We start from the raw sequence: 27,859 nt of genomic DNA, 5'->3' as shown, positions 1-27,859 counted from the left end.
GTTATTAGGTCAAATGTCACAGTGTATAATGCGACACAAGGTATATGTTAGGTATATACTTTAAAAATATACTTAAATTATAAATATATATATATATATATACATACATGCATACTAAATAACAAAAATTCGGGACCCAAGAATATTCTTTTATTATTCAAATATTATTTAAAAAAAAAAAAAAAAAAAAAACAGAACGTGAAATCAATGACTAGCATTGTTCTATTTAAAATATGTATTATTGGTCATTAAGTTTTTATTTTTTTTATTTTTTTTTCTGCATAAATTTGTAAGCATTTAAATATGAAACCTTTAAAACATATACACATATACACACCACTATTCACTTTCATATATATACATACATGATATACTTTGTACATATATAATATGTCTTTTTATATACAAAATAATAAGACTAGAATATTATTTTCAAAGTATTCTTTTTTTTCTTCTTCTTCTTTTTCTTCTTCTACTTCTACTTCTTCAAATATAAATTGTGTATATTCTTTATTTAAAAATATACGATTTCATTTCAAAATATTATATTATTTTATATTTCGCGTTAAACGTACGTGTTTTCATCCAAAAATTAAAACTTAAGCACAAGCGAAACAAATTATAACACACATATGTGTCCTTCATTGTAAAATATAAATAATATTTATAAGTTATTTGACATTATATAAAGGACCAATGTGTTAGATAAACTATTATAATGCATTTTTCTTTTATAAAAAAAATCATTATTAGATTTGTTTACTTTTTTGACAATTACATTGAAATATTTTATAAATGTTTAACAAAAAAGAAAAAAATGTAAAAGAAAAACAAAAAAATAATTAATTTTCATAAAATACATAAAAAGCATGTATAAAATATAATTTATTGAGTTACGATGAAATTGAAATTCATGAATGAATTTTCAATTCTTGAATGAATTGTTCATTTTGTTGAAAATATTTCAAAATACTAGTAGAAAAAATGGATTTTGATTAAAAGTACGCGCGTATTATAATTATTATAATAATTTATAAAAATTCTTAATTAAACAAATAATAACCAGAAGATGATATACGACGTATGTTATAATAAAAGAAAAAAAGAAAAAACGAGAAAAGTTAATTATAAATAAAAAAAAAAAAACATGCGTGTCCTTGTACACAATATTTATGTAAATAAAGTAGAATAATATAGTAAGGTTTTCAATTCAGCCTACGACTGATTATTATAATCAATTACTTTTTAATCGTTTAAAAAAAAAAAAAAAAGGAAAAAAAGAAAGAAAAAAAATCATGTCTATATGAAGAATATCCGAAAAACTAAAACTTCATAAATATTGTTATGTAGAATTTACCTTCTGTATAAAAATTTACTATGTATATCTAATAAATGTCCTATGTATAAAATATATACACTATATTTTTAATAACGCTGTTATTTCGGGGGAAAATAATTCTGTAAAAAGATGCACGAGCAAATTCTACATTGTTGACTGTAATATTATAATTTTTCTAAATTTTTTGTTTTGTTTTTTTTGTTCTTTTTATTATATATTTTCCTAATATTAATATCAACGATTTATATTAAAATAGCAATTTAAAAAAAAAAATATAGTATACAACCAACACCTTTTATTTTTTATGTTTTTTTTCCTCTTCTTCCTTCGTAATTATTTAATTATTTAAAAAATATCTTTAAAATTTACATTACACATATAATTAATTATACGTAGTCGTATTTATAAGAAAAAGTTTGAACTGTATTTTAATAATTATTCTATTCAGATAATAATGATTACATTTGTTTGTATAAATATTAATTTAAAAAATGTTAGTTTTAAATGTGTTATTTTAAATATGTTTATTTAAAAATAAATGAACATTTAATTCTCTTTTATATTTTATTTTATAAACATGACCACACACATTTATTTCTACTTTTAATAATAATAACAACTTTAATTTGAAAAATCAAAACATAAGTTTTACTATGCATATATATTTACAGAAACTCTTTACATACAAATATTAAATTTACTAAAATCTATATTCGTATATATATATATAGTTTATTTTAATAGTACAAAAGTACTATAAATTATATTCTAATATCACTTAAATTCTAAGTTCTTTGAATTATTGATATGACATAAATTATTATCTCAAATTCAAAAAAGTTATATCCTAAAGTAAGACTTTGTTAAATCAAAAAGTATATATATGTATATATATATATATATATATATTTATAAAACATGTACATGAAAATTAAATAACTATATTATTAATCATATACTTAACAGATATTTTCAGGAAAATAATCGTAAAAGTGTATGAATGCATGTGTATATATATGCAATTCTGTATTCTATGTTTCTTTAACTTCTTATCCATTTATATTAACAATAATCTTCATTACATAATTTTACATAAGAAAAAAAAAGAAAACCCATGTAACTTTTTAATCGTATGCCATTATATTAGATTAACATTAATATATAACAATTATTATAATTATATCAAAAGTATAGATGCATATTTATATCAGTGAGTTGCAACATGTTGTTGTAAATCTAAAAGCGTTGAAAATGGTTTTTCGCATAATTGACATACATGAGCATTGCTATTATGTACATCCAAATGTTCAGACAATTCTTCTTCAGTCTCAAATAATTCATCACAAATCATACATTGATATTCGTATGCCTTCATTCCTTGTTTCTCCCATTCTTCTATTGCAGATTCTTCCGCGTGTCCTTGCACATGTATTTCTAATAATATTTCTGAATTAAATGTTTCTGAACATTGTGAACATTGATAAGACGATTCTTTAATTTTATCATTCTCAGCTCCTATCGTAATAAGATTAGGATTGTCGTCTTCGTCATCGAAAAGATGTTTTTCTACGTGTACCTCAAGTGCATCCTCAGATTCCATAGATGCGCCACAAATTGCACATTGATATTGTTCTTTTCCTGTACTATGTTCATCTTCGCTCATCTCTTCACAATGTTTTTCTAAATGATCTTTCAATACTTCCTCATCCGTAAAAAGTTTATCACATACAAAACAAGTATAAGTATTTTTAGGTTTTTCAATACCTTTAACTCCATCTAATTTTGCACCTTTAGAAATAATTATATTTTCTAATGCAGTAGTATTTTCTACTGTTTTAACATTAGTACCTACAACTGATTTTTTAATTTGATCTTTAACTGCAGTACCAAGTACTGAAGCGTTTCGATTATTGGTATCTGATAATTTTTTAGAATCAACTTTAGTTACATTTTCAATATTAAATTCAGATTGATCGTGACTTTCTAAATGATTTGCTAATGACTTTTCTGTTCTAAATACAAAATTACATATGTAACATTTATGCATTTGCTTCATTGAACGACATACATGCGATTTAACAAATCTAGCTTCAACAATTTCATGACATCTTTTACAACGCATCATTTTATGTTTGTTCGGTCGTGAAACAGTATTGTCAACTTTATGCAATTTCATATGTATCTCGATCTCTGAACGATTATTGAAAGATAAATTACATACACCGCAAGTGTGTCTTGTATTTGTTATCATCGAATTGATATTAGTTGAATTGTTACGATTTTCAATATTTTGTCGTAATGCAACTGTTGATTTTTTGGCAACGGATGTTGATGTTGTTAAGATATTATGTTCTGAAATTTTTTGAAGTCTCTGTTTTTCAACATCTTTTTTAACAGATGCTGAATATACTTTAGGATTAGACGATAATTTACGCGGAATTATTTCTCCAGATTCATTGGAATCCGAATCCATAGTAGATGTATTGTAATCATTGTATTTTTTAGATGGCACTCTTTTTCTTTTATGATGTAAAATTTCATAAGGATTGTTCATTTTGTTTATAGGTTTACGTTTATTGAGAATGTGTAAATTATTAATATTATGAAATTTACTTTCCTCAACAAAATCTAAAGCCTTTAATATAACAGTAGGTTGAAATTTCTCTGATACCATTGCTGATTTAGCAAATTCTGCTGAAACGGTTCTAGATTGGCTATTAGAAAATTCAAATGATTTAAATGAACTTTCCATATTTTTCTTTATAGTTTTTTCAATAATGTGTTTTAATTTTTGATCCAATGCTTGATAAGACGAACTGTAGAAATTTTCTTCATTATTTAAATCATTGCTAGTTAATTCAAACAATCTATATTTCACTTTTTTCTCAATAAAATCAGTCAATTCGTATTGAATTTGTTTCAAAACTTCTAATTCCTTTCCCTCAACTTCTATGTTCAAACATTTTTCAATAAATTTTTTATCATTAGAATCATTTGTCGTTGGATGAATCCTACGTAATTGTACAGCATCAATGATATCTGTATTTTTTTCTTGACTATTTTCATCCATATTTAAACTTTTGGATTCTTTAGGTAAATTATTTAAGTGCATTTTATTATTATATTCTGGTGTAGATAATTCCAATGTCATTGTTACGATATATCTCGTATCACCAACTTCTAATTCAGATTTAACTGAATGCGGTAAGAACTCATCCTGATCGTTACTTGATTGAACCTTTTTTGTAGATTCATCTGTAATATCGCATTCTTGATTAAAAATAGAAGAATTATCTTTTTCCACAGCATTTTCTAAATATGATTTATTTTGTGTTATCTTTTCTTCTATATTATTTTGCTTAGTAGATGGACTTTTATTCTCACTGGATACAGCATCGCTATTAACAGCTGTTTGAGATCTTGTTTTTCTTGAATCTGAATCTGTATCGATGCTAATGTTGTCGCTATCATCTTTATTTATATTAGCATATTTAATTATATTACTTTCTAAATTTCTTAATGCTTTGGCTAATCGTTTTTGTCTCTCAGCTTCTTTATCAGCATTTGTTTTAGCTCTTGCTTTCTGTACAGGTGATAATTGATCATCAGAAATAGAATCAGTGTCTGATGCACGTTCTCCAGTTGCTGCTAAAAGAGCTTTTTTTCTTGCTACCCAACGTTTGGTAGAAGCTCTTCTTCTTTCCGTCGTTCTACCTTTCTTAACGCTCAAAGATTTAACTCTGACCGGTACTAAAGATGGTTTTACTTGAGTATTCCCTTCCGTTTCATTAGTTCCTTCAAATTTATCCCTACCGATATTATCATTAGCCTTTGGAGATGAATCTTTTGAAGATGCAGGCTCATCCTCTGATATATACATTTCTTTCAATGTATTTTTATCTGTTACGCAATCTACGTTTGCAAATTCCAATGGTATTAACGGAGGTACTTCTGATTTTAACTTTTTCTGAAAAATATTATTAATTAAAAAATATTATTATAATACACACACACACACACACACACACACAAAATATATTTTAAAGAATATTAAACTTCTTGCATTATAACATATGAAACTCATGATACACTTTACAATTCAAATATGAGAAACATTAAATAATTTCTATTAAAATTATTAAATTAATATTAAATTTATACCTTGTCATTAGTATCAGATAATATTTCATCACTACTCTGATCTAATCCTGAAAGTTTTCTTTTATATTGCATTACCTGAAACATATTCATTTTATTTTATATAAACTATATTTATACTTCTTACAACAATAATTAAATAATTGGATAATGAAACAATGTAAAAAAAAAAATAAAATAAAATAAAATATAATATTTCAAAACTCAAACGTAAATCATCTAAACAAATTAATAAAATATATAATTCATTGAAGTAACATTTGTTAACAGAAAATTAATTCTTACGTTTGAGCAATATAATACGAATTGATCTCATTTGAATTAAATATAATTAAACGTACCATATTATCAGATGCTTCGAATAATTCCAAATGATTCAACAATAATTCATTAGATTGTATAAATTGTATTTTAAATTCACTCCACATATTCAATTTGTATAAGCAATGATAACATAAAACACTGGGCCAACCTTTTTCGTCTTTAATCTGAAAGAAAAATAAGAAAAAGATGAGTTAATTGATAACTAATAAAAAGTGGAAATGAAAAGCCAATGTAAGAAATAAAATAATGAGATATTATAAACAACTTACATCAATGGAGGTACACTTGCTGAGATCCTTGATTTGCGATTGTAGACCATCATCGAATAAATTACTCATACAATCGTGATCCTCTAAACAAATACGACATCTCCTGTGTAGATTAGATAATTTTCGTTTCCTTAGCATTTTGTATTTTGGTATTAGTTAAATATTTAAAAAGATTATATTAATGCGTTTCCAGATTAAACCGTGCTCAACTAACTTGAAGTATGCACTGAATACGATGTGGCGGGTGTACAATCGTTAGATAGCTTGATAATTCACTATCGATAAACTTAACCTAACTTCACTTCACACAATGTTTCTTGAAAATAAAATCTCACGTGTTACGTTTATCTTTTATCATTTTTTAATGACAAATTTAGATAATTATTATTATTATTATTTTCGTTACTTTTTTTTATTACGTAATTGATTTAATTAGTTATGTAATTAGTTAATATAGTAATATTATATATACGATGTATTAATATTATATATTTTCATTATAATATTAAAATATAGATTTGAAATTATGATTCGATTTAATATATTTATATTTTAAATAAATATTATATTATTAAAAATAAATAATTAAATATACTTATATAGAAAATGAAATTAGTTTTAAATAAATGAATGATAAACTATTTGAAGTAGCGTGTATATCGATATAGAAATATAATCGATTTAAAATATTGAAATCGAAAAATCGAGACTTATCGATAGAATTATCGATTGACATTCTCGTTAACCCAATTTCGACTTTTGTATTGTCATACATACGTTTTCTAGTAAGTTCTATGAAATTCCCTTGCCCGGCGTTTGCGATAGAACGACGAGATTTATAAAATATAATTTTCTTGGAAATTATTCCTCTTCGATATTAACTCAACGTCAAATAATTAAATCTCTTTGAAAGAATTTGACAATTAAAATACAACGTGAGTATAATTTTATTTTATTTATATTTCAATATTTTATTTCATTAAATCATTATAATTTATGTTAATGTATTATTTAAAAAATGCAGTGTAATTATTATTTCATATGCACATGACAAATAAAATACATTTTTAATCAAAATTATTTTCAATTCTATTTAAATGTAACACTTTATTTTATAAATTTAAGTTAAATTAAATTTATTATCTCATATTTTAAATTTTTTTTACTAATATTTTACATACTGATATTTATAAATTATTTAAGTGTAACTTTTATATATATATATAAAATCAAATAAAATTAAGGATTAATAATTAAATTAGAAATAAAGTATTGCATAACGTAGTTTTATTTATTTATTTATTAGATTTTAAGTTAATATATGTTCATGATTATTAATATAATATATTTGTATATTTTAGCATGGTTGCAGAAGATATTTCACCTGCCAAAAATGGTGGTATTCTTAAAGAAATAATAAAAGAAGGTGTTGGCGATGAGCTTCCAGTAGTAGGAGGCTCAGTAACAGTGCATTATACAGGAACTTTATTAGATGGAACTAAATTTGACTCTAGCAGAGACCGTAATCAACCGTTCAAATTTAATTTGGGTATGTCCGATGTTATTGCAGCTTGGGATATAGGTGTAGCTACGATGAAAAGAGGTGAAGTTGCAATGTTAACATGTGCTCCTGAGTACGCGTATGGAAAGACTGGTAGTCCTCCAAAAATTCCTCCCAATGCAACACTAAATTTTGAGGTAAACAACATTTCTTTTTATGTTGTGAAAAAAGTAATAATAAATATAATATATTTAATAAATATTGGATTGTCAGATTGAAGTGATCGATTGGACAGAAGAAGATTTAAGTCCTGAGAAAGATGGAAGCATTACAAGAGTACAAATTACTCCAGGAAAAGATCATTCTAATCCTCGTGATGGTTCTTTAGTAAACAGTATGTATGACCTTTAAATATTTCATTATATTTATGTATAAAAATAAGAGAAAAAAATTGATATATGTAATTGTTCTTGAACAGTACACTTGACTGGAAAGTATAACGATGAAGTCTTTGATGACAGAGATGTACAATTTTGTCTTGGAGAAGGAGAAAAAGATGATATTGTAGAGGGTGTAGAAAAAGCACTTGAAAGTTTCAAAAGTGGAGAAAAATCTAAACTTAAAATAAAAAGTAAATACGCATTTAAATCGGAAGGTAATACCAAATTTAACATTCCACCAAATGCAAATGTGGAATATATCGTAGAATTGAAAAGCTTTGAAAAAGGTAATAATCTTCTTGATATAGAATGTTATAGAAATATTTTTTAATTTATTTTTGATTCTAATTATATTAACGATTTAATTGTGATATAGGCCGTAAGAAGTTGGAATTTAAATGGATCACAAAAAATAGAGCAGGCGAAAATTTCGAAAGACAAAGGAACTAATTACTTCAAAGAAGGAAGATATAAGTTAGCTATCAAGATGTACAAAAAGGCCTTGGATTTCTTATCCTACGACAAAGAATTTGAAAATGAACTTAAATCGGAAAGTCAAAGTTTACTTTTATCAACGCATTTGAATCTCTCATTGTGTTATTTAAAAACTGATCAAAACATAGAATGCAAAGATGCGTGTACAGCAGCTTTGAAGATTGATCCACTAAATGAAAAAGCATATTTCAGAAGAGGACAAGCATATCTTGCGTTAACAATGCCTGATGTAGCTATTCAAGATTTTGAACATGTATTAGAAATAGAACCAAAAAATGTAGCTGCTGTCAAACATATACATATTTGTAAAAATGTGATTAAAAAAGAAAAAGAGAAAGAAAAGAAACTTTATGCAAATATGTTCGAAAAATTTGCGCAACAAGACAGACAGGTTTGTGAAAAATAATAATAATAATAAGATAATTAATATTAATACTGATATAATAATAATAATAATGATTTGTCAATTGCATTATCTATAAAATGAATTTTTAAATGTTGTATTTGTTTTTAAACATTTGTATTTGTATTGTCTCAATATTTATGTGTGTGTTTAATTTAACAATATAATTTCAAAATAAATATTTGTGTGTTAGTAGCAACAATAATAGAAATTGTTGTGACTCGATTTTCATCGTTAAAATTGTGATCACAAATGTTCTAATTATTATTTATTTTGTTGTTTTTGACTATACACTGTTAGTAATGTCGCAGAAAGAAGAGGAGAAGCTGCGACAACAACCAGATGTTATGCGAGGAGTTCTTGGTGAATGGGGACAAGAAGAAAGACCTGGTGGAAGAGATGCAACAGCTTTTGAAAAAGAAAATCCTAATATTTTAATGCTTAATGCTAATGGCACCGATGAATTTCAAAAATATGTAGATAGTTTTTATCTTTCAATACATTATTATCATTCTGCTGCCAAATTCTATTATTCGATATTAAATGGTGCCTTTAAATAGCACTGAGTTGATAGAAAAAAAAAATCATGAAAACTTTGTACAATTCTCTAATCAATTTGATATGTATAAATATATATCCAGTCAATTGTATTTTTCATTTATTAATAATGTTTATTTCGAATATATACATTCGAAAATATTGGTAATACAAAGCATTTTTATTGAACAGAAATGTTTTATATCAAATATCATCCACGTTAAATACAAATATTTAACAAATTCATCAATAAAACAGCATCTGAAGAAGAATTATAAATTATAATTATATTTTAATACTACCTATCTAATTTAAAATCTAAAATGATACATTATATCTGCATAAAATAACTATACAAATTATGAATAAATTAAATACAATAATTAAATGATATAACCTATAAAAATATTGTTTACTTTTTATTTATAGGTTATAACTCATTAAATGCTCTATACGACCTTGACAAATACCGAATTTTTGAAGGGGTTATTAGAACCATAATTGTTCGGAAATTAATCGTTCAAATTTAGATTTAAAGTATAAAATAATAAAGCTAAGATCTAAAATGAAATGTTTAAGCCAATCATAAGTCAAGTTTAAATGAAAGAAAAGTATACGATTACGTTGATTCGTCTGTTTTTAACTATGAATGGAAACATAGACTGTTATAGAAATTATGCTTTATAGTTAGTGAATGTGCGCATGTGTGTACTGCGCACTGTGGTATTGACGTTGTCAAATTATAATTGACATTTCACAGAAATCTAAAAGGTTAAAGAAAGGGGGTGTTACCGTAAGTAGTTTTTAAATAATAATGATTAGTATACATATTAATAATTCTGGGTCATTAAAAAGCATTAAAAATATATATCTAAGAAAATTACTTTTTTTTCATTTGAACAATAATATTGCAAATTATATATACTCTCTATTTTTAATTATATACAATTATTTTCATGTAATTAAAAGATATTTCATTATTTTGACTAATGTTTTATTTTCTTTCATTAGGTTTAATCTTCTTTATTTGTCATGTGCTCAAATCTAACCTATAATATTGAACTTCATATAGACATATATATATATATATATTGTATATATATATATTTTATATAAATTTCAATATCAATATATATATATTAACATTATTAATTAAACATGTTAAAATACTTCAATTAGTAAATTAAATGCACGATACTTAATTTAGACTTTTAATTTAGAATGTATATATAAAGTTATGACACAAGATGTTCTTTCCTTATAATTCTATTATATTTCAAGTTTATAACATAAATGTTATGAAGATTTGTATAAAAAATATTATTTTATTAACATATTGTTTATATTAAATCAGTTAGATAATCATGGACGCATTTGGAGACAATTTTGTAAACGATACTGAAGTAGATCCTGCTGCTGAATTTCTAGCAAGAGAACAGGATCAATTGGCAGGATTAGAAGATGAAATTCCTCCTGTTTCTATGGCTACTGTAACAGCACCTACTAATGGAGAAGGTAAATTAATAAATATAACTTTATTATTTATATATCAATTATAAAATTGTTATCAACTCTTTGCACTATGATTTAATATACAGAACTGTGTATCAAACTCGATGCTATATCTTTTTTTTCTTTTTTATGTTTGGCCTATAAGATTTGCTATGAATAGGATTCATGTTTTTTATATTTAAACCATAAAGCATATTACAAGTCCCATACGTTGTTATAATGCAAGGGATTAATAGTTTCATGATAAATGAATTATACTTAACATTTAACTTCAAAGGTTTTCTGTATTCTTAACAATTTTATTATACATAATGTATATAACAATTAAGTATATTTTTAGTAGAGGATTTACCTGGAAATTTTGGCAATTTAAAACTTGGTCCAGGTAGTGATGTCGAAGGTAGTTTTGAAATCATAGACACCATTGTACAGCCTACCGAAAGTTCAACGCTACCTACTCTAGGTAAAGTATATATATATATATTCTCATAAAAAATGTAATAAGAGAATATATTTTATTTACCTAAAAGTATAGATGCTTTTGTAGATACGGTAGCATCAACACCACAAATTAAAGAGGAGCCGGAAAAGATACGAAAATGGAGGGAAGAACAGAAAACGCGTCTCGAAGAAAAAGGTACATCTAATAATAAAATAAGCTAATATCATTAGTTCAAAATAAGAAGTATACATATAAATATTTCATTATAGATGCCGAGGAAGAAAAAAAGAAGGAAGAATGGAGAGAAGCTGCAAAGAAAGAATTAGAAGAATGGTATAAACATCACGCAGAGGCAATCAGCAAAACCAAAACAACTAACAGGTATATATATATATAATTTTTCTATTTTCTTATATCTTATATATTTATATATTATTTGTAGTTGAAATTTAACATTCGTTTTGTTCTATTTATATAAATAATTAAAAACATTAAACAAAAAGATTTCACTTTTCATATTAATTATATTTTTGTTAAATGTAATTTTTCTTGATAATAAATGCAAAACAAAAACTAAAGGTATATATATATATATATATATATATATTAACTTCAAAATTATTTTCAAATAAATATTTTGTCATATTTTCTTTAAAGAAATCAATAGAGTTACATATTTTATAATTACATTTATTTTAATGGTAGTTGAATATTATTATATACTTAATTTTAGGCTATCTGAATAAGTATGATATATAGATGTATACATACATTATTTTTTTATTCTGCTTCTTAGGGAATCAGCCAAGTAAGTTACAATCTGTTTAATTGCATGTATTATTGCATTATTGATTGCATACAGTTGCATTAAGTTACCATATTACAACATGGCTTTGCTTAGGCAGGTAAATTAGACAAAAGTTTTTAAAAACAACAAAAGATATTGATACTTTCATATAAATTCAATTTTAGAAAGCTAAACGTATTTTTTTCTTTTTTTTTTTTTTAATATTACAAAGAATGTATCGCATATCATATATTTATACGTATCATACAAATCTTCTTCTTCTTCTTATTATTATTATTTTAGTTTTCGTTAATATTACAATCTATATGTGTCTACTAAAAATTTGTTACATAAGCATTTTTAAATGCATGTATACTGGCATTCACTTTGTAAAAGATTCAAATAATGCCCGCAAATAAATTAGACGACGATGATGAATTATGCTTGAATTGTATACGAAAGAAAAAAAAGAATATGAGTTAATGAAAATTTATTATCAAAATAAATGATACGTGATATGACATTAGAATTAATTTAGCGTTCTTAATTAATAGGAATGCAGAGAAGCAATTCGTTGCAGAAGCTGACGAAGTGGAGCCTGGTACTGAATGGGAACGTATCGCAAAGCTATGCGATTTCAATCCTAAATCATCTCGCACTTCCAAAGATGTATCTCGAATGCGCTCAATTATTTTGCAATTAAAGCAAACACCACCTGCTCCTGTTAATGTTTGATAGAATCAAAAGATCTTACCTTATTAATTATAGGTATTATAAAAGAACAATATTAATTAAATAAATATTGAGGAAAAGATGTACGCAGATTCCAATCATATTATTAAAACAATAAGTTGGAAGTGTTCTGTTAACAACAAATGTACTATTATTGTGAATAAAAGTTATTAATAATAAATAAACTATTGTAAAACTAAATTAATCATTAGTTTAATAATTATTTGTTACCAAGTTGTATAAATAAATATATTTTTGTAACATAATAAAATAAGTAGACGTGATAGCTCAATGGATAAAGCAATTAACTTGAAATCGGTAAAGCGTTGACTGCTCAGTCGATAAGAAAGGTGAACGAGATTTTTGATTCTTCAATGTCATAAACATTATCATAGAATTTATTACATACTTTTCCTTAATATTTTACTTACATACAATAGGAACAAATATTTTTTATCATTAAGATTTGTCGTTAACTTATCTTCTGAAGATAACATAACACACTAATTTTAGTGTACCATTTTGAAAATTCAAAAAGGATTTAAAACTTTAAAATATATTCTTATATTTATTTTAATTATATTTATATTTATATTTATATATCTTATATTATTTGATATTTTATTATTTTATAAGTATTGTGTACTGTCATCGCATAAAGTACCTACTATCGCCCACTGGTGATCCCGGTGATAACTAAAATGAGTTTTTTACCTATATAATTCTATATTCTTTGATAAAACGTATAACATAACCTTTAAAAGTTCAAATGCCCGTGCCCTAAACGTGGAGTCACTGAACTGAATAAAATCACGTGGAAAAATTGTGTTTATAGTTTAATGACTAACAAACTTCATTTATTTGACTAAAAATTATTATAACAAGTCTTGACATATAATAATTCATTTTTCAAAAGACATATTTAAGTGAAATAAATTCTTCTTCTTCTTCTTATTATTATTATGCTTTAAGATGGCTGTTAATTTAGAAAATGCAAAAAAACAATTCACCGATTTGATGAGAAATTTAAACAAAAAGGATCTTGAACAATTTTTTGCTTTTATTTTACAAGAATGGAAACCTATGGAAAATATATTCGACTGTCGACCGGGTTTGTACAATTTTGACAAATTATTTATATTATTGTTGATTTTTACAAATTTTAATTAATTTTGTTTGAAATAATTAGATAAACATGCAGTCACACATGATTTAAGGAAAGATATGGAGGATGGTATTATAGATGATCCCGTATTCTTATTAAATTCAATAGCTTATGATATAAGAAAGAGGGTTCCTTTTAATGGAATATTATCTTCAGAACATTTAGAAGTTCCCAAAAAAGGAGAAGTAAATATAAATATATATTTATAATTAAAACATTACTCAAATTTTCCTAATCATTCATTCAAATTATTATTTACAGAATTCAGATTGTGATTCTAACGTAACATTGCACGTTGATGAATTTCTTTATGATGACGACGATATAAATGAATTAATAGACAATGGAAAACTTCAAAAATATTATTGTAACAACTGTGGATCAAGAGATATTAAACCATTAAGTAAGATTATTATAAATTATAAAATATTTATCTGAAACCGCTTGCACTTTAAACAAGCGTTACCAATCTTATGGACCAATAATAAGAAGCAAGAAATATAACATCAAACGTGGCATGCAACTCATCACATTAAAAATTATAGTGCAAGGGGTTAATATCAATTTTCTAATGTATTTATACTATGTATTTTTTAGTATTTATTTCACATTCCATGTCAAGAGATGCTTTATATTTTATATTTAATACCTTATTACCAACATTAGAAGGTAAAACGGTATTGGATATTGGATCACGTTTGGGTGCAGTTTTGTATGGCGTAAGTAAACAAACATATAATATTCATTTTAAATAATTATAATTAATACAAAATGTGATATGAAGAAAATATATTTGAATATTTTAGGCATACGTTTATACCGATGCTAGTAAAATAATTGGTATAGAAATGAATAAAGAATTTTGTGATTTACAAAATAGCATCATAAAACAATACAAAATGAACGACAGGATTGAAATCTTGCATGATAAGATTGAGAATGCATCAGAGATCGTAAAAACTAGTGACGTTGTAGTCATGAATAATCCTTTTGAATTTTATTTATCGGAATCAGAACAAATTGATATCTGGAGATTTTTGAAGTTACATTTAAGAAAAGGAACTATTCTAGTCTTACAACCAAATATAGAAATAATGTTAAAACATTTACAAACGGGAATTGTTACGAGTGATTGGTTGAAACCACTTCCTCAATGTCAATCGAATAATCAAGAAAATTCATCATTTTCATCGGTTACTAGTCAAGATGATGAAGGATACGACAATATAGTATGCTATGAAGTTAAATGAAAAAACAATACATTAATCATTTAATCGATTTAGATTAAAAATTGTAGCACATGTATGCATTGTATACACATACCATAATATCAAATATTCATAAACAATGCTTATAAATATACATCTCTCTGTGCGTATGTGTGTGTTTGTTTTTTGTATTTTCGCACACAATCAAATTTGTATAAATCAAATGTAAAACTATTTACAGCAATACAAATACTAACAATAAATTCAAATTCAAATTCAAATTATTTTTCCTTGATCATTTTTTATAAACATTGTTTTTTATATCAAAACTTTAAAGAATATTTTTCAAATTAATATTACAATTGATTATAATCATTTATATTTAAATCTTTTATCTGATTGGTTGACAATTATTTTCTATCAACGGGATTGGTTGAAATTTGTAATCGGTGATAGTAATCACTAGTACCATCTAGCGGTGATTCCTAGTATCTCTACTATGTTTTCGGAACTGGGATCGTCATTTCTCAAATTTGCGGTTGTGCATTAAGGATAACAAAGAAATACGTGATTTATTATACGAATAAATAAAAGAATTTATCAAAAGATTTGACAGTTTTGTTCATGAGATGCTTTTAAGGGTAGACATTGAATATCGTCGAGATAATTCGCGGATATTTTGTCATTGCATCTGGAATAAAATAATGCGAGGTGCGTATGTGTGACGTACGATCAATAAATTATTAAGAAATTCTCATCTAAAGTTTATCTTTAAGATACTTCGTGTATTATTTTTCTTTATCCTTCATTTATTTTATTAACAATTAAATGAAACGAAATATAAAAAATTACAATTGGAATTTTTTCAAGAATAAACTTGAATATGTTTATTTCTAGCATTGGAAATATTTAAATACGTCTATCTATACACAAAATGATAGTGGCCATAAATTGACAGTAATCGTCTCGGTGTGTGCCCATATTCTTAGATTCTAACTTTAAAAATGTTTAAACCGGGAATAAATTAAATTTGTAATACGCGTTACTATTTTATTATAATTTAATACAAACGTTTTATATTCAAATATTTGATTTGTATTATTGTGTGAGATAATTTAATGAAAAGAAAAGAAAAAAAAAGGAACCTATTCAAATATTGTTTGTTTTTTAATCTTGTGTAGCAGATGTGCGTTTGTTTGACAAGTATTTAAATGACTGTTAAAAATTTAATCAAAAGAATATTTATATGAATTTTATATTGTAATTAATTGTTTAAAAATAATATTTAAATTAATAAATATAAATTATAATTATATAATTATATATATTTTATATATATATACATACATATTATACGCATAGTATATATGTGTGTGTGTGTGTGTGTATCAGTGATATGACAAATAAAATTAACTTATAATTAATAATTGAAATATTTTTGTTGAAATTAAAGGTAAACAAGTAGTATAAAAATAAATATGTCTCATGGCTGCAAAAAAGCTAGACAACAGGGAAAATGGAAATATAGAAAGAGTACAACAATTGTTACAAGGTCAAACAATCTACACTTTGAACAGATGTGAATTTCCTTTAATTTTGCAATTTCAAAAATTGCATATTCAACAAGGGAATAAAATTAACGATAAAGATATTCATCAAATTTTGAAACATGCTTTAAGGTAATTTTACTTAAATTAATACAAAAGAAAAAATGTTAATCGTATAAATTTATAAAATATTTCATTATATTTTACAGATCTTTATACGTTAATTTGGACTTGTTACAAGAGAAATGGCAACCAATAGTATTTATTCGTGATATTTCTATTAAACCACCTATAAGAAGTTTCTTTTACTTCAATAATGGATCAGATTTCAGTGAAAGGTTTTCTTTTAAGTAATAGTGGTACATCATTTTTTTATTTGATATTTAATAAAAACTTTCTTCATAATTATTCCTATATTATAGGTTTATTTATTTTCTTTTGTAAAATAATATTTTTAAGTTTTTAAATTATTGACATGATATATATGATAATTGATTAAATTATTTTTGATCTCAACAGAGTACATAAAATATGGTCACCAACGAGCAATACAATTGAACAATATGTGAAAGTCGAGAAACGCTATGTCGTGATAAATAAAAGTCCAATGTCATTAGAAATGGCTGATTCAATTAATCATCTTGAAACAATAACTTCAGAAAATAATTTGGATGTAGATTTGGAGGAATCTCAATTACCATCATATACTTCAACCATTGATGCAACGCTTTCAACTAGTATTACACGAACCGATCATGAAAGCAATGTACCAGCTATCGATAGCAAACACGATGATACCATAACTACTTATGGTGATTCGCGTCGTACAAAAGATTTACATAAAATAGCATTAATGGATTATGTTGTTAATGACAGTAGTGCTACGAGCTCTTCTATGAATAGTCAACATGAATATTCGTCTGGTTCGTCGATAGAAAATCCTAATAAAAAAGTAACATTGCACAACGACGAGATCACCCAGTACGAAAATGAAGTTCTCAATGATCCATTTTATGAATCGGATTGTGGTAGCGAAGGTGGAAATGAGACCTCCGAATCTGTTCCAAAGGATAATGACGAATGTAAAGAGAAAGTATTAGAAAAGTTGGAAGATGAAGAAGTGCATGATAATTGTACTCAAGTGGAAAATTCATGTGCGGAGAAAGTACAGCACAAATTGACTGATTTCACGCGTTCATCGGCATGCAGTAATTCTAATATAAGTAATCATTACTTCATAGATGCGTCTTCATTGAACGACGAAGTGGAAATTTTAAATATTAACGTTAAAGAAGATGTACAAACTGGTACAAATGCAAGTAGACCTTATATGTCTGTTTCCGCTGATTTTGCACAGACTTTGCAATCGCATGATACTGCTACTGATCAATTCTATAAATTTACTTGTCCATTTAAAGTAACCAACATACAAAAAAATGAATGTAATAAAATAGCCGAATTTGAACCGGAAATGAAAATAACTAAATACTTTCAACCAGTTGTCGATATACCTAAGATAACAAAAATAAATTCAACGTTAATCGGCAAAGATGACGGGAATAAAGGTACAAACAAAGAGTCATTAGCTGTAGAAATAAAAGAAGCGGATAGCGGTGAAAGTAATCATGCTTCACCCTGTCCAGATAATAGCACAAATATCAATAATTCTCAAGATAAAATAGATGTAAACAGTGATATAAAAAATGATGAAAATAATGTACTTTTGAATATTACGACGAAAGATTCGACGGATTCTAAAGAGACTAATAAAAATACAACTGAAAATGCACAGCAACCTTTGTTAATAAGAAGAAATACATTTGAATTAGATTCGAACGATAAACTTTCTGTATTACGACAAGAATACGAACGTAGACAAGGCAATCTTGTTTTTCAAAGTGCCATACCACAATATTCGGGACATCGTGTAGATAGTGATATGATTTCTAATCCTACTACGGATTCAACAACGGTTGTACCTATCAATGACGTATTAAATAATTTTACTCCTGATATTAAAGTAGCTACAAATATACAACAGTATCATTCGGGATATTTATCTTTAGATAGTTACGAATCTAAAATTGATCCAAATTTATTAGAAAATAATTATCTTCTGCAAAATAGTATTACCAATTCGGATACATCGTATTCTTCTAGTGCGGATAAAACAACAGATGATAAATTAACGTTTCAATGTTACGAAGATGACGATAGTGCATATAAGTCTAGCAGTAGCTTACCAGTTACTGTAGGTTGTAATATAGAAAATGTTAAATTGGTAGATGTAATCAGAAAAACTAAAAGAAATGAAACAGCTCCAATTATATCTGGTGGGGTAAGCACATCAGATTTTACCAAACCAATGGATAGTCCTATCGTAAAACGTAAAACGGAATCAACGCCAATCGTATCTGGTGGTTCTGTTATTATGGATGATACTAAAGATAAACAACCATCAAGAATGTCTTCTTCCATGACCGCTTGGGTTGTAGATATGAGCGATTGTACAAAAAGTGAATCAGGATCAACAACGAGAGATAGTTCCATGACTAACATGTCTCAAAGTTTTTCCACTCCTGAATGCATTAAAAATTCAATAAGATCTAGTAGTCACGAGAAACACGGTAGTTTAGGTTTTTTCGTCAATTTAAATAACGTAGAATCTAAAGAAGATGATACACCTACTGAAGAAAATGTTGAATGTAAAAAAGTGGAGCCACCAAAAAGTGACAAAGCTGCTTACTGCGAATTCTATATCGATATATCTAATAAAAATGATCTTCCAAAAAATAAAAAAGTTGTTAAAGAAGATACGAATCATAAAAATGTTGAAGAAGTCGATAAGAAAAATATATTCTCTATGTTCATAGATTTAGGGGATCCTCAAAAGACGACCGAAAGTGTTCCACCTCCTAAAACGATGCATAAAAGAAATTTATCGTCGTTCACTGATAAACGTATAGAAGAAAAAATAGACGAAGTTGCTACTAACGAAAATTCTACGACCCTTCAAGAGAATCAAGATTCTCATTCGAGTAAATCAATTAAAGAAAAACCCAAACGCGGTGTTTTCATGTTCATCGAATCGGATTCACCGATAGTAAGAAGACGAACATTATCCTCATCACGATCGGTTTTAAAACGTCATTCGTGGAACATCGATAAAACGCAAAGTGCTAATGGTAATGGACAAACACCTAACAAAGAATCAATAATAAAAAAAGAACATAAACGAGCTCATAGCTTATCAGTAGATCAAAGGGATTTAAAGAAGATGCAAACTAAACAAAGTTCTTCTAGTCATTCTCTCAGCGATGCTGCAGGTGGTGGTGAATCATCAACAAATAATAAAAATTCAAACTCGTTGCACGAATTGGAAAGTAATTCTAATAATAATATGGATACATCTACGGAAGAATGTTTGGCGTATGATATTAAAGATACTCCACCAAATTCTCATATAGAAATTATCGATAAAGAATTACGTGCTAGTATTAAATATCAACAATACAAGGAGTTAGGTAACGACAGTAGAGAACAGCCATTGGATGACGATACAAAAATATACGAAGATGAGTATTCAGATATGTCTGGATGGGGTAAGACTTGTACAGAAAGTACTAATGGACAAACACGTAAAAGTGAAACGTTCGACATTAGCAGTGGTAGCGGACCATCTCCCAACAGCGATAATCGTGATTATGAATTATCAGATTTACTAAGCAGAGATGTTGAAACTACCGTTAACATACATCCAATTATTCCTTCGACAGGCAATAAAATACTAGAAACTCATAAATCATTAAATGAGACTATCAAGAAGATAGAATGTGAGTTGGAAGGTCCAGATTATGTAAAACCTGATTGGACTTATAACAATCATACGTCTGTATCTAAAGTAGATAAGAATAATCATATTAGTCACGATGTAAAAGATTTACAATTGAATAAGAAAAAGCCTAGTTCAAAGTTCGTTAGACTCTCTGATTTAACAGAAACATCTGGACATTCTCATACCTCTGATTACTTAATGCCCAAGGAAAACAGGGCTGTTTATCGTATGAGTAGTAGTATACCAGAAACATCATGGATCGAAAGTAAATTAGTTATGTCGAGAACCAACGATTCTGTTAGAACTCTCTCTCGAGTATTTTCTTCTGTCATGAGTACTTCCTTACCATCCAAACAAAAGTCACCTCTTGAAGAATTAACGAGGGACGGGGAAGCTGAAGGTATCATTTCTGAAAGTGATATTAGTAGCATGCAAAGTAGCATGGGACGTTCTGGTGCTGGTATGTAAATTTTACAGTATAACCGTATTACACTATAATATATAATAAAACTATTATATATGTTAAAACATATTATTATTTTATAGATGGAAGTACAGAAGAAACGGAAACATCAAGTTTGGCTGGTGGCAAACCACACAATCGATTGGGTGAAGATTTGTTAAGAATGTTTTCGGAAGAAATTAATACAGATGTTACGATTGATGTATCTGGAGAACGAATTAGAGCACATAAATGTATATTAAGTTCTCGTTGTCAATACTTTGCTGCAATACTCAGCGGTGGATGGATTGAAAGTGCAGGAAATGTGATTTCCTTACAAGGGTACACTTAATAATATTTCTTTTAATGAAATTTAAAATATCAAGATTAATATTAATTTGAAAATAATTTTACAGATATTCTTACAACGCGGTAAATTTTGCGCTTCGTCATATATACAGTGGGGAAAGTAATATACCAGATTCCATAAGCATCGTTGAATTAGCTACACTGGCTGATATGCTTTGTTTAGAAGGTCTTAAAGAAGTTATTGGATATACTATTAAAGTCAAGTATTGTCATTCTTTTCATAAAGTAAATATTACTATCTTTTTATCATATTCCTAATTGAATGTTAAATATATGTGAGATACTATAATATTTATAAAATTGTTAGCCTTGTCAAGTGTGTGCTGTTGGTGTTTTGGAATGTATGCCATTGGCAGCAGCTTATGGTTTGGATGAAATATATCGTAAATCATTAAGATGGGTAACAAGACATTTTGTACGAATATGGCCATGCAAAGCATTTGCAACCCTTCCGAGAGAATTAATGGAAAAATGTTATTTACAACATATAGTACATATGGTATGTATAACAATACAATGCTATAAATAATTATTTTTGTTGTCTAAACGTTTATATATTAATAATTTGATTATTTTAATTTGTAGTCTACAGATAATGTACTTCAAACTATGATGGATTGTGATAAGCTATTAGCAACTTTGCCAAATGTACGCTGGGCGGAACCAGTTTACAGAATGGTTTCTAATTTATTAGAAACAACGTTGAAATTTTTATCCGACAATTTTGCTGCAATATTAAACAATGAAAATTTCCAATCGCTTGGTCGCGATTTAACGTGGAACATAAGCCGTTTGGAGGATAACTTTTTATCAGCAGCAGAACGTTTACCACCTGAACAAGCGTGTAAAAGTTATTCAAGGTTGCATAAAATGTTATTGCCATTGCAAACGGATAATTTTCAGACCAAGCTGAAATGGGGTCCTTTGTTTATTGAATTTTTAAAGAAAATTCAAGCACGCGTTGAAAAATGTTTGGTCAGGGAAGCAGCTAGAGCTGCTAGATCAACGACGTGGTTAAAAATGGATTTGGAACTTCGTCGTAGGATTCAAGAATTGGCGTGTCTTGTTATTTTACCACACGAAACGTCGAAATGTCAATCGAGGCATTCGAACTTTTTGAAGGTAAAGGTAATTAGAGATGTATATATATTTATTATTTATTAATTTAATATTAAATTTATTTTCTTTTGTATTTTATTGCAAAGGACTCAAAGACATCGTCCGGTTGTTCGGTGAGTCGAAATTTAGATTTGAAACGGGTGAAAATGGCTATATCCGAACACAACGATAAAACTATGAAACAAATGCCATCGATACAACAAACGCGTAAAGTTTTAAACAAACCAAAAAGCGATCCCGTTGAAAGGAAATTACAAGAGGATAATAAACCGAGTACGAGTGATGCTCCAAGTCGACCTAAATCATGGCCCAATAAAATAGAAGTAAATAACAATTAATATAACAAATATATAATATCTTTCTATTAAAATAATATTAATTAATATGATTTTTTAGGTAAAGTCTAGATATTTAGAACCGAGAACCAAATTTGTACCAAAAGAGAATGCTACAGTGAATCAAGATAAAGTTATAATACAAAGACGAAAAATTACGATCTCTTCCTCAGATTCATCACGTACGTCTAGTCCAGCGACAAAACGAGTGACCGAGAAAAAGCCAATAGCGAGAGTAAAACTACCCGTAAAGAAAGACGTAAAAGCATTATCGTCTGATAGTTTGACCGAATCTAACATAACCAGACCGAACAAGAAGAAAAATGTGATAAGTAAAAGTTGCGGTATAACTCGTCCAGAATCGCCATCGTTTAAACAAAAAAGTACGGAGATCGGATTGTCCGTAGATTCATTAGCAGAATCTAAAAACAAACCAACGATCGCAAAGAAAAATGTTAACAAAATGGATACATCAATGTCTACCGATAGTCTTATGACAGAAATAACGTCTAATCCTAAATCTAATACGTTACAAAAATTATCACCAACATTAGGAAAGAATATAAATAAAACACAAATTTATGATAGAACGAAGAAGAATATGTCACCGATGCAACAGAAAAATCCAGTACCGATAACGCGTAGGCCACCAAGATCATTGGAGAATTCAACAGCTGCTAGTAGAAGTAGGGCAGCAGCTATAAACGCTTATCACGGTTCCCCAAATTTACGTAGGAATCTTTTGGATGCTGCCAAGACACCAGATATATCAAGTAAGTCGATAAACAATGTTCCCAGTCGGATAATGAATATGCGACAAACCGTACAATCGACTGCTATGGTTAATTCGATCGTTAAAAGAGAAAAGAAAGATAACAGCGCTAATCAACAACAAGGATCGGATAATTCGAGTAGAAAATCATCCCCTAAATCTGGCACTAATAGACCGAACAAACCGATCCTTGTCAATAAAAAATTATCTTCCAAAATCAACGATGATAAGATCAAAACTAAGTGCCATACCGAAGAGACTCCTAAACAATTAACGGTGGGTTCTAGATCGGGCACGTTTCTTAAAGATGAGCCTACTATACTTAAAAAAACGGACATTAAGTCATCTCAGATAAGTACTTAAATGTGCATATGAAATATAATCTTTTTTTCCAAGATACATTACTATATTATTATAATAATAATATAATAATATTAATAATAATACTAATACTAATACTAATATTAATAATAATAATAATAATAATAATAAAATAATAATAATAATGAACACGCATAGAGAAGTCATTTAAACGCAGCTATAAGAACGTGATAAATGAAACGAATCATGCTCGATGTAATATAGATTATTGCAATTTAAATTATATATATATATATACATATTAAGGCACAATCTAAATGCACACACTTGATGATACGTCTATGCGTGTGCGCGTATTAATATGCATATGCATACAACGTTCTTACAGGCTCTATAGCATGTGATTTTGTTACAATATTAAATATTGCTACGTATACACGGTCAGACGTTATATATATGTATGTATAATATTTTAATCGCATTCCTTTTTTGACGTACGTTTATCGATGACAAAATTTCTATTATAATTTATTTTTATTTTATATTAAATAATTTCCATTTTTCTCTCTCCTTGATCAAGCACTGTAAATAATTGTCTTGTTGTTTGTGAAACAGTGCAGTCGAATGTTTTTTTTATTATCATATTTAATATCTTAGGTTTAATTTTAAATTCAAAAATGAAAGAAGATCGTGATTTTATAAAATATCTTTTCTTTTTTTTAGAAGAGTTTTCAATTATTGATTAATTAACTTAACGTTTTCTTTTCTTTTGTTACAAACAATAAGCAAATTTGAATACTTTAAAAATGATCGTTTTTTATAGTACTTATTATACAAACGAATATCTTCAAAGATAAGATCAGATGATGAAACTTGACAAAAAACAATTTCATATATCACACACATCACACGTAGAGAGACACGTATTTGAAACGTTTTGCAACTACATTTTCTGTCTATATCCAAGGATAACATATTATACGATCAACTTATAATATATTTTTAGGTAGTTGCAAAAATTAATCCCTTTCCCTATTTTTCAATAGAGCCATATTTATCATTTTGTTTTTTTTTTTTAACTACATACATATATGTTTTCTAGCATACATTTTTATTTCTATAGTATATCTGTAAAACGACAAATTATGATCATAATTTCTTATTTGGTTCTTAAGAAATATATTGCCATAGTATAATAAATATATATTTATTTCATTGATCAAAAACTTTTTTTTGAAACTTGTATAACATTTAGAATGCAGGAAATATATTGTATTCCTATATACAATAATAATAATAATATTTAGAACAGTAAGGAAAAATGTCACATATTGTATACAAATTTTTTGAAATTTTCCATTACATTTTGTTTAGGTTTCATATTCATTCATTTTGTCGATCGATGAAGATATACTATAGTAAAATAAATGAAATAATTATTAAGAAAATACGCAATTTTATTTAACGTTGTATGTGATATTTTTTGGATCTAAGTTATGTTTTGCGAATATTATTTACAAGAAAAAAAAATGAAATAAATCGATAATATTATATTTTTTGTTCTATTATATATTATAGACTTAAGTTAATTCGATTGAAAATATACATTTAACTTTTCTAGATTATTATTACTATCTTAGAATAATATAATTTTGTTTTTATCTTCATCGAAACATCTACAAAACATACAAAAAGAAAAAGAAACTTCTTGCTTCGCCTTAAGCAATACTGTACGTTAATATATATTTATTTATTAAATTCTAATCTATATTTTGCAATGTAAATTTTTATGCAATGTTTATAATCTAGTCATTTGTATATTAATTACTTTTATGTAATGTTAATAAACATCTAAAAGTGTTAAAAATATATTTACTAATTAAATTATACCAATGATTACCTTAAATTAAAGAGTTTCAAAAAAATTATATTAATAATTACAGAAAAGTATTATTTACAATATATCACAATTATTAAATTACTGCGACGATATGGACAAAAATTGTTGGAAAACTATACATCTAATAAAGTTCCTCTAGGTCTTGTCCGTTTAATATTTGTTTCCGTCGGTGGTATTGATTTTCTTTTATTCATACCTTTTCTTTCCAATTGTTTTTCTATAATTCTTGCATTATTCGCATACGAGTCAGCAACTTCTCTCTGTAAATTAAAATTTCATTTAGAAATGTCCCAATTATATTTGAATAAATATTTGAAGTATTTAAAATGTTATATAAACATTTCAAATATTAGTTTGCTCAACTTACTGCTTCAATTTCATCTTCTTCTTCGTCTATCGTTGATACAGTTACTGAACTGAATTTACCCATATTTTTGGTATGTTTAGTAACCATTATCTTCTTAGGTTTTTCAATTGCTACTTGATTATATATATCGGTCATTGGACCTTCTCCAGAACTCTTTATCACTGAACCTTTCACGATAAACACCACGTTCACATTTAAATCATGTTTGTAATACAAGAATAGACCGCATCTGTATAACCATAATTTTTATATTAATCATAAAGTATCATAAAAATATTTTATATTGATTGTTTATAAAAATAATTAAGTGATACATACTTTTTACATTTTTGTCGATATTGTTTTTCTATTCCTTCTGGACGCTTAAGGTAAACGACTTCATCTTGTTCGCAGGTCATTTTATGTGCATGTTTACTGCCATCAATAACCCTTGCTCCATCTCTTTTTCTTAATGGTAATTTTTCAATAGCACAATCTAAAATATAATCATTTTATGTATAATTGTTCTTTACGTGAAATCTTATGACAATAAAATTCTGTAAGAAACTAACCTAAAATCAACGTCATTTGACCACATAAACAGTAATAAATGTGTAATGGTTTTTCTTCGCCATATTCTTCTTGATCTTTCGTATCAGAGCATATTATACTTCTTGAAACTACTTTCGGCATTTTCTTTCACTTTTTAAATTACTTTTATTCAAATAAAAATGTCAAATAATTTTATAAACAACTTCGCTACGCGTAAACAATTAGCACGCACATTGTAATTCATACTGCGAATGGCGCTGCAATCGCTCAATTATATTTTCTTTTAGTTGGCAATGCGTAAAATGAAATTTGTCAATAAAAAAACAAAATTTTTAAAAATTATTTATTAATAATTGTTTATAAATTTATGCAATAAATTTAAATTTGTAGAAAAAGAAATTAAACATGTTTTGTTTTTTTATGGAAGTAATGTAGAATTCTACATTATCGATATAACTTTATCTTCGTCGGTAATTATTATCAACATTAAATCTCACGACCTGTTAATTATATTTATAAGTCATTAACATTTTAAAAAATGTTATTAATGCATTTAAATATTATTATTAGATGATTTTATTTATATCAATAATAAAAAATTCGTTCATTTTATCTTTGTAACAATTATCTAAAAGATGAATACAAGTTTGAATGGAAACTCACACAAAAGTATATTAATTAGACTAATTAATTAAGGTTCGTTAATATTAATTTGATTTTCTAATCATCCATTTAATCGTGTAGAGCTTAAATTCGATTACTTTACTAAATGTACTTTTGTAGGTCAAGATGTGATATCAAATCGATCGCGATAAGAAGAGAAAGAAATGGAATTATTTTAATGGGGTTAAAAAGATAAAACCAAGATAACATTTTATAGATTAATAATCTTTCATTATTATATACAATGCTTTCTGTAATAGGATATAAATAATAAATAATTATTAATTTAGGTTTTGATTTTCGAGAGGTCTGAGATGGTATTCAATTTTGTGAACTCCATTAAAAT

At 26.6% G+C, this 27,859-nt stretch overlaps 6 protein-coding genes and 1 long non-coding RNA gene across 12 annotated transcripts in view; 4 read left to right on the top strand and 3 right to left on the bottom strand.

The window, feature by feature from the left end:
* Window positions 1-173: 173 nt before the first annotated feature.
* Window positions 174-6,421, bottom strand: LOC107065383 (uncharacterized). Its single transcript, XM_015319028.2, has 4 exons — window positions 6,091-6,421; window positions 5,839-5,985; window positions 5,501-5,575; window positions 174-5,306 (listed from the first exon to the last, which is right to left on the bottom strand). Exons 1-4 carry the CDS (start codon window positions 6,226-6,228, stop codon window positions 2,547-2,549), a joined length of 3,120 nt encoding a protein of 1,039 aa, XP_015174514.2. The 5' UTR covers window positions 6,229-6,421; the 3' UTR covers window positions 174-2,546.
* A 436-nt stretch (window positions 6,422-6,857) lies between these two features.
* Window positions 6,858-9,745, top strand: Fkbp59 (FK506-binding protein 59kD). The gene is made up of 6 exons (XM_089176193.1): window positions 6,858-7,025; window positions 7,452-7,788; window positions 7,865-7,985; window positions 8,070-8,316; window positions 8,407-8,917; window positions 9,241-9,745. Exons 2-6 carry the CDS (start codon window positions 7,453-7,455, stop codon window positions 9,487-9,489), a joined length of 1,464 nt encoding a protein of 487 aa, XP_089032319.1. The 5' UTR covers window positions 6,858-7,025; window position 7,452; the 3' UTR covers window positions 9,490-9,745.
* A 360-nt stretch (window positions 9,746-10,105) lies between these two features.
* Window positions 10,106-13,140, top strand: Clc (clathrin light chain). Of its 4 annotated transcripts, none has more exons than XM_015319038.2 (7): window positions 10,106-10,259; window positions 10,821-10,981; window positions 11,364-11,441; window positions 11,514-11,615; window positions 11,690-11,801; window positions 12,217-12,228; window positions 12,762-13,140. In XM_015319038.2, the coding sequence occupies exons 2-7, from the start codon at window positions 10,831-10,833 to the stop codon at window positions 12,940-12,942; spliced, it is 636 nt and encodes a 211-aa protein (XP_015174524.1). In that variant the 5' UTR covers window positions 10,106-10,259; window positions 10,821-10,830; the 3' UTR covers window positions 12,943-13,140. The 4 variants fall into 4 exon arrangements, with proteins under 4 accessions (XP_015174524.1, XP_015174520.1, XP_015174518.1 ...); XM_015319034.2 differs by having other exon boundaries at window positions 11,322-11,441; XM_015319032.2 differs by having other exon boundaries at window positions 11,319-11,441.
* A 537-nt stretch (window positions 13,141-13,677) lies between these two features.
* LOC107065352 (uncharacterized) lies at window positions 13,678-16,025 on the top strand. The gene is made up of 5 exons (XM_015318958.2): window positions 13,678-14,050; window positions 14,129-14,289; window positions 14,366-14,507; window positions 14,702-14,823; window positions 14,911-16,025. The coding sequence occupies exons 1-5, from the start codon at window positions 13,912-13,914 to the stop codon at window positions 15,352-15,354; spliced, it is 1,008 nt and encodes a 335-aa protein (XP_015174444.2). The 5' UTR covers window positions 13,678-13,911; the 3' UTR covers window positions 15,355-16,025.
* Window positions 15,885-25,785, top strand: LOC107065377 (uncharacterized). Of its 3 annotated transcripts, none has more exons than XM_015319009.2 (10): window positions 15,885-16,023; window positions 16,766-16,991; window positions 17,069-17,197; window positions 17,379-21,154; window positions 21,241-21,478; window positions 21,553-21,730; window positions 21,813-22,004; window positions 22,091-22,633; window positions 22,711-22,947; window positions 23,021-25,785. In XM_015319009.2, the coding sequence occupies exons 2-10, from the start codon at window positions 16,798-16,800 to the stop codon at window positions 24,092-24,094; spliced, it is 6,561 nt and encodes a 2,186-aa protein (XP_015174495.2). In that variant the 5' UTR covers window positions 15,885-16,023; window positions 16,766-16,797; the 3' UTR covers window positions 24,095-25,785. The 3 variants fall into 3 exon arrangements, with proteins under 3 accessions (XP_015174495.2, XP_015174494.2, XP_015174492.2); XM_015319008.2 differs by having other exon boundaries at window positions 17,069-17,209; window positions 22,091-22,627; XM_015319006.2 differs by having other exon boundaries at window positions 17,069-17,209.
* On the bottom strand, window positions 24,091-27,094 carry LOC107065376 (STING ER exit protein). Its single transcript, XM_015319005.2, has 4 exons — window positions 26,871-27,094; window positions 26,638-26,794; window positions 26,320-26,548; window positions 24,091-26,212 (listed from the first exon to the last, which is right to left on the bottom strand). The coding sequence occupies exons 1-4, from the start codon at window positions 26,989-26,991 to the stop codon at window positions 26,066-26,068; spliced, it is 654 nt and encodes a 217-aa protein (XP_015174491.1). The 5' UTR covers window positions 26,992-27,094; the 3' UTR covers window positions 24,091-26,065.
* LOC149031404 (uncharacterized) overlaps window positions 24,091-27,859 on the bottom strand; it is a 151,770-nt gene continuing 148,001 nt past the window's right edge. The window contains exon 2 of the long non-coding RNA XR_016177814.1: window positions 24,091-24,189. This is a non-coding gene — a long non-coding RNA (uncharacterized LOC149031404). The remainder of the gene's footprint in view (window positions 24,190-27,859) is intronic.

Source organism: Polistes dominula, unplaced genomic scaffold (genome assembly GCF_049000335.1).
Source record: "Polistes dominula isolate Pdom_NZ unplaced genomic scaffold, Pdom_raw_medaka contig_21, whole genome shotgun sequence".
Classification (NCBI taxonomy): Eukaryota; Metazoa; Arthropoda; class Insecta; order Hymenoptera; family Vespidae; genus Polistes; species Polistes dominula.
This window is presented reverse-complemented; position numbering and strand designations above follow the sequence as displayed.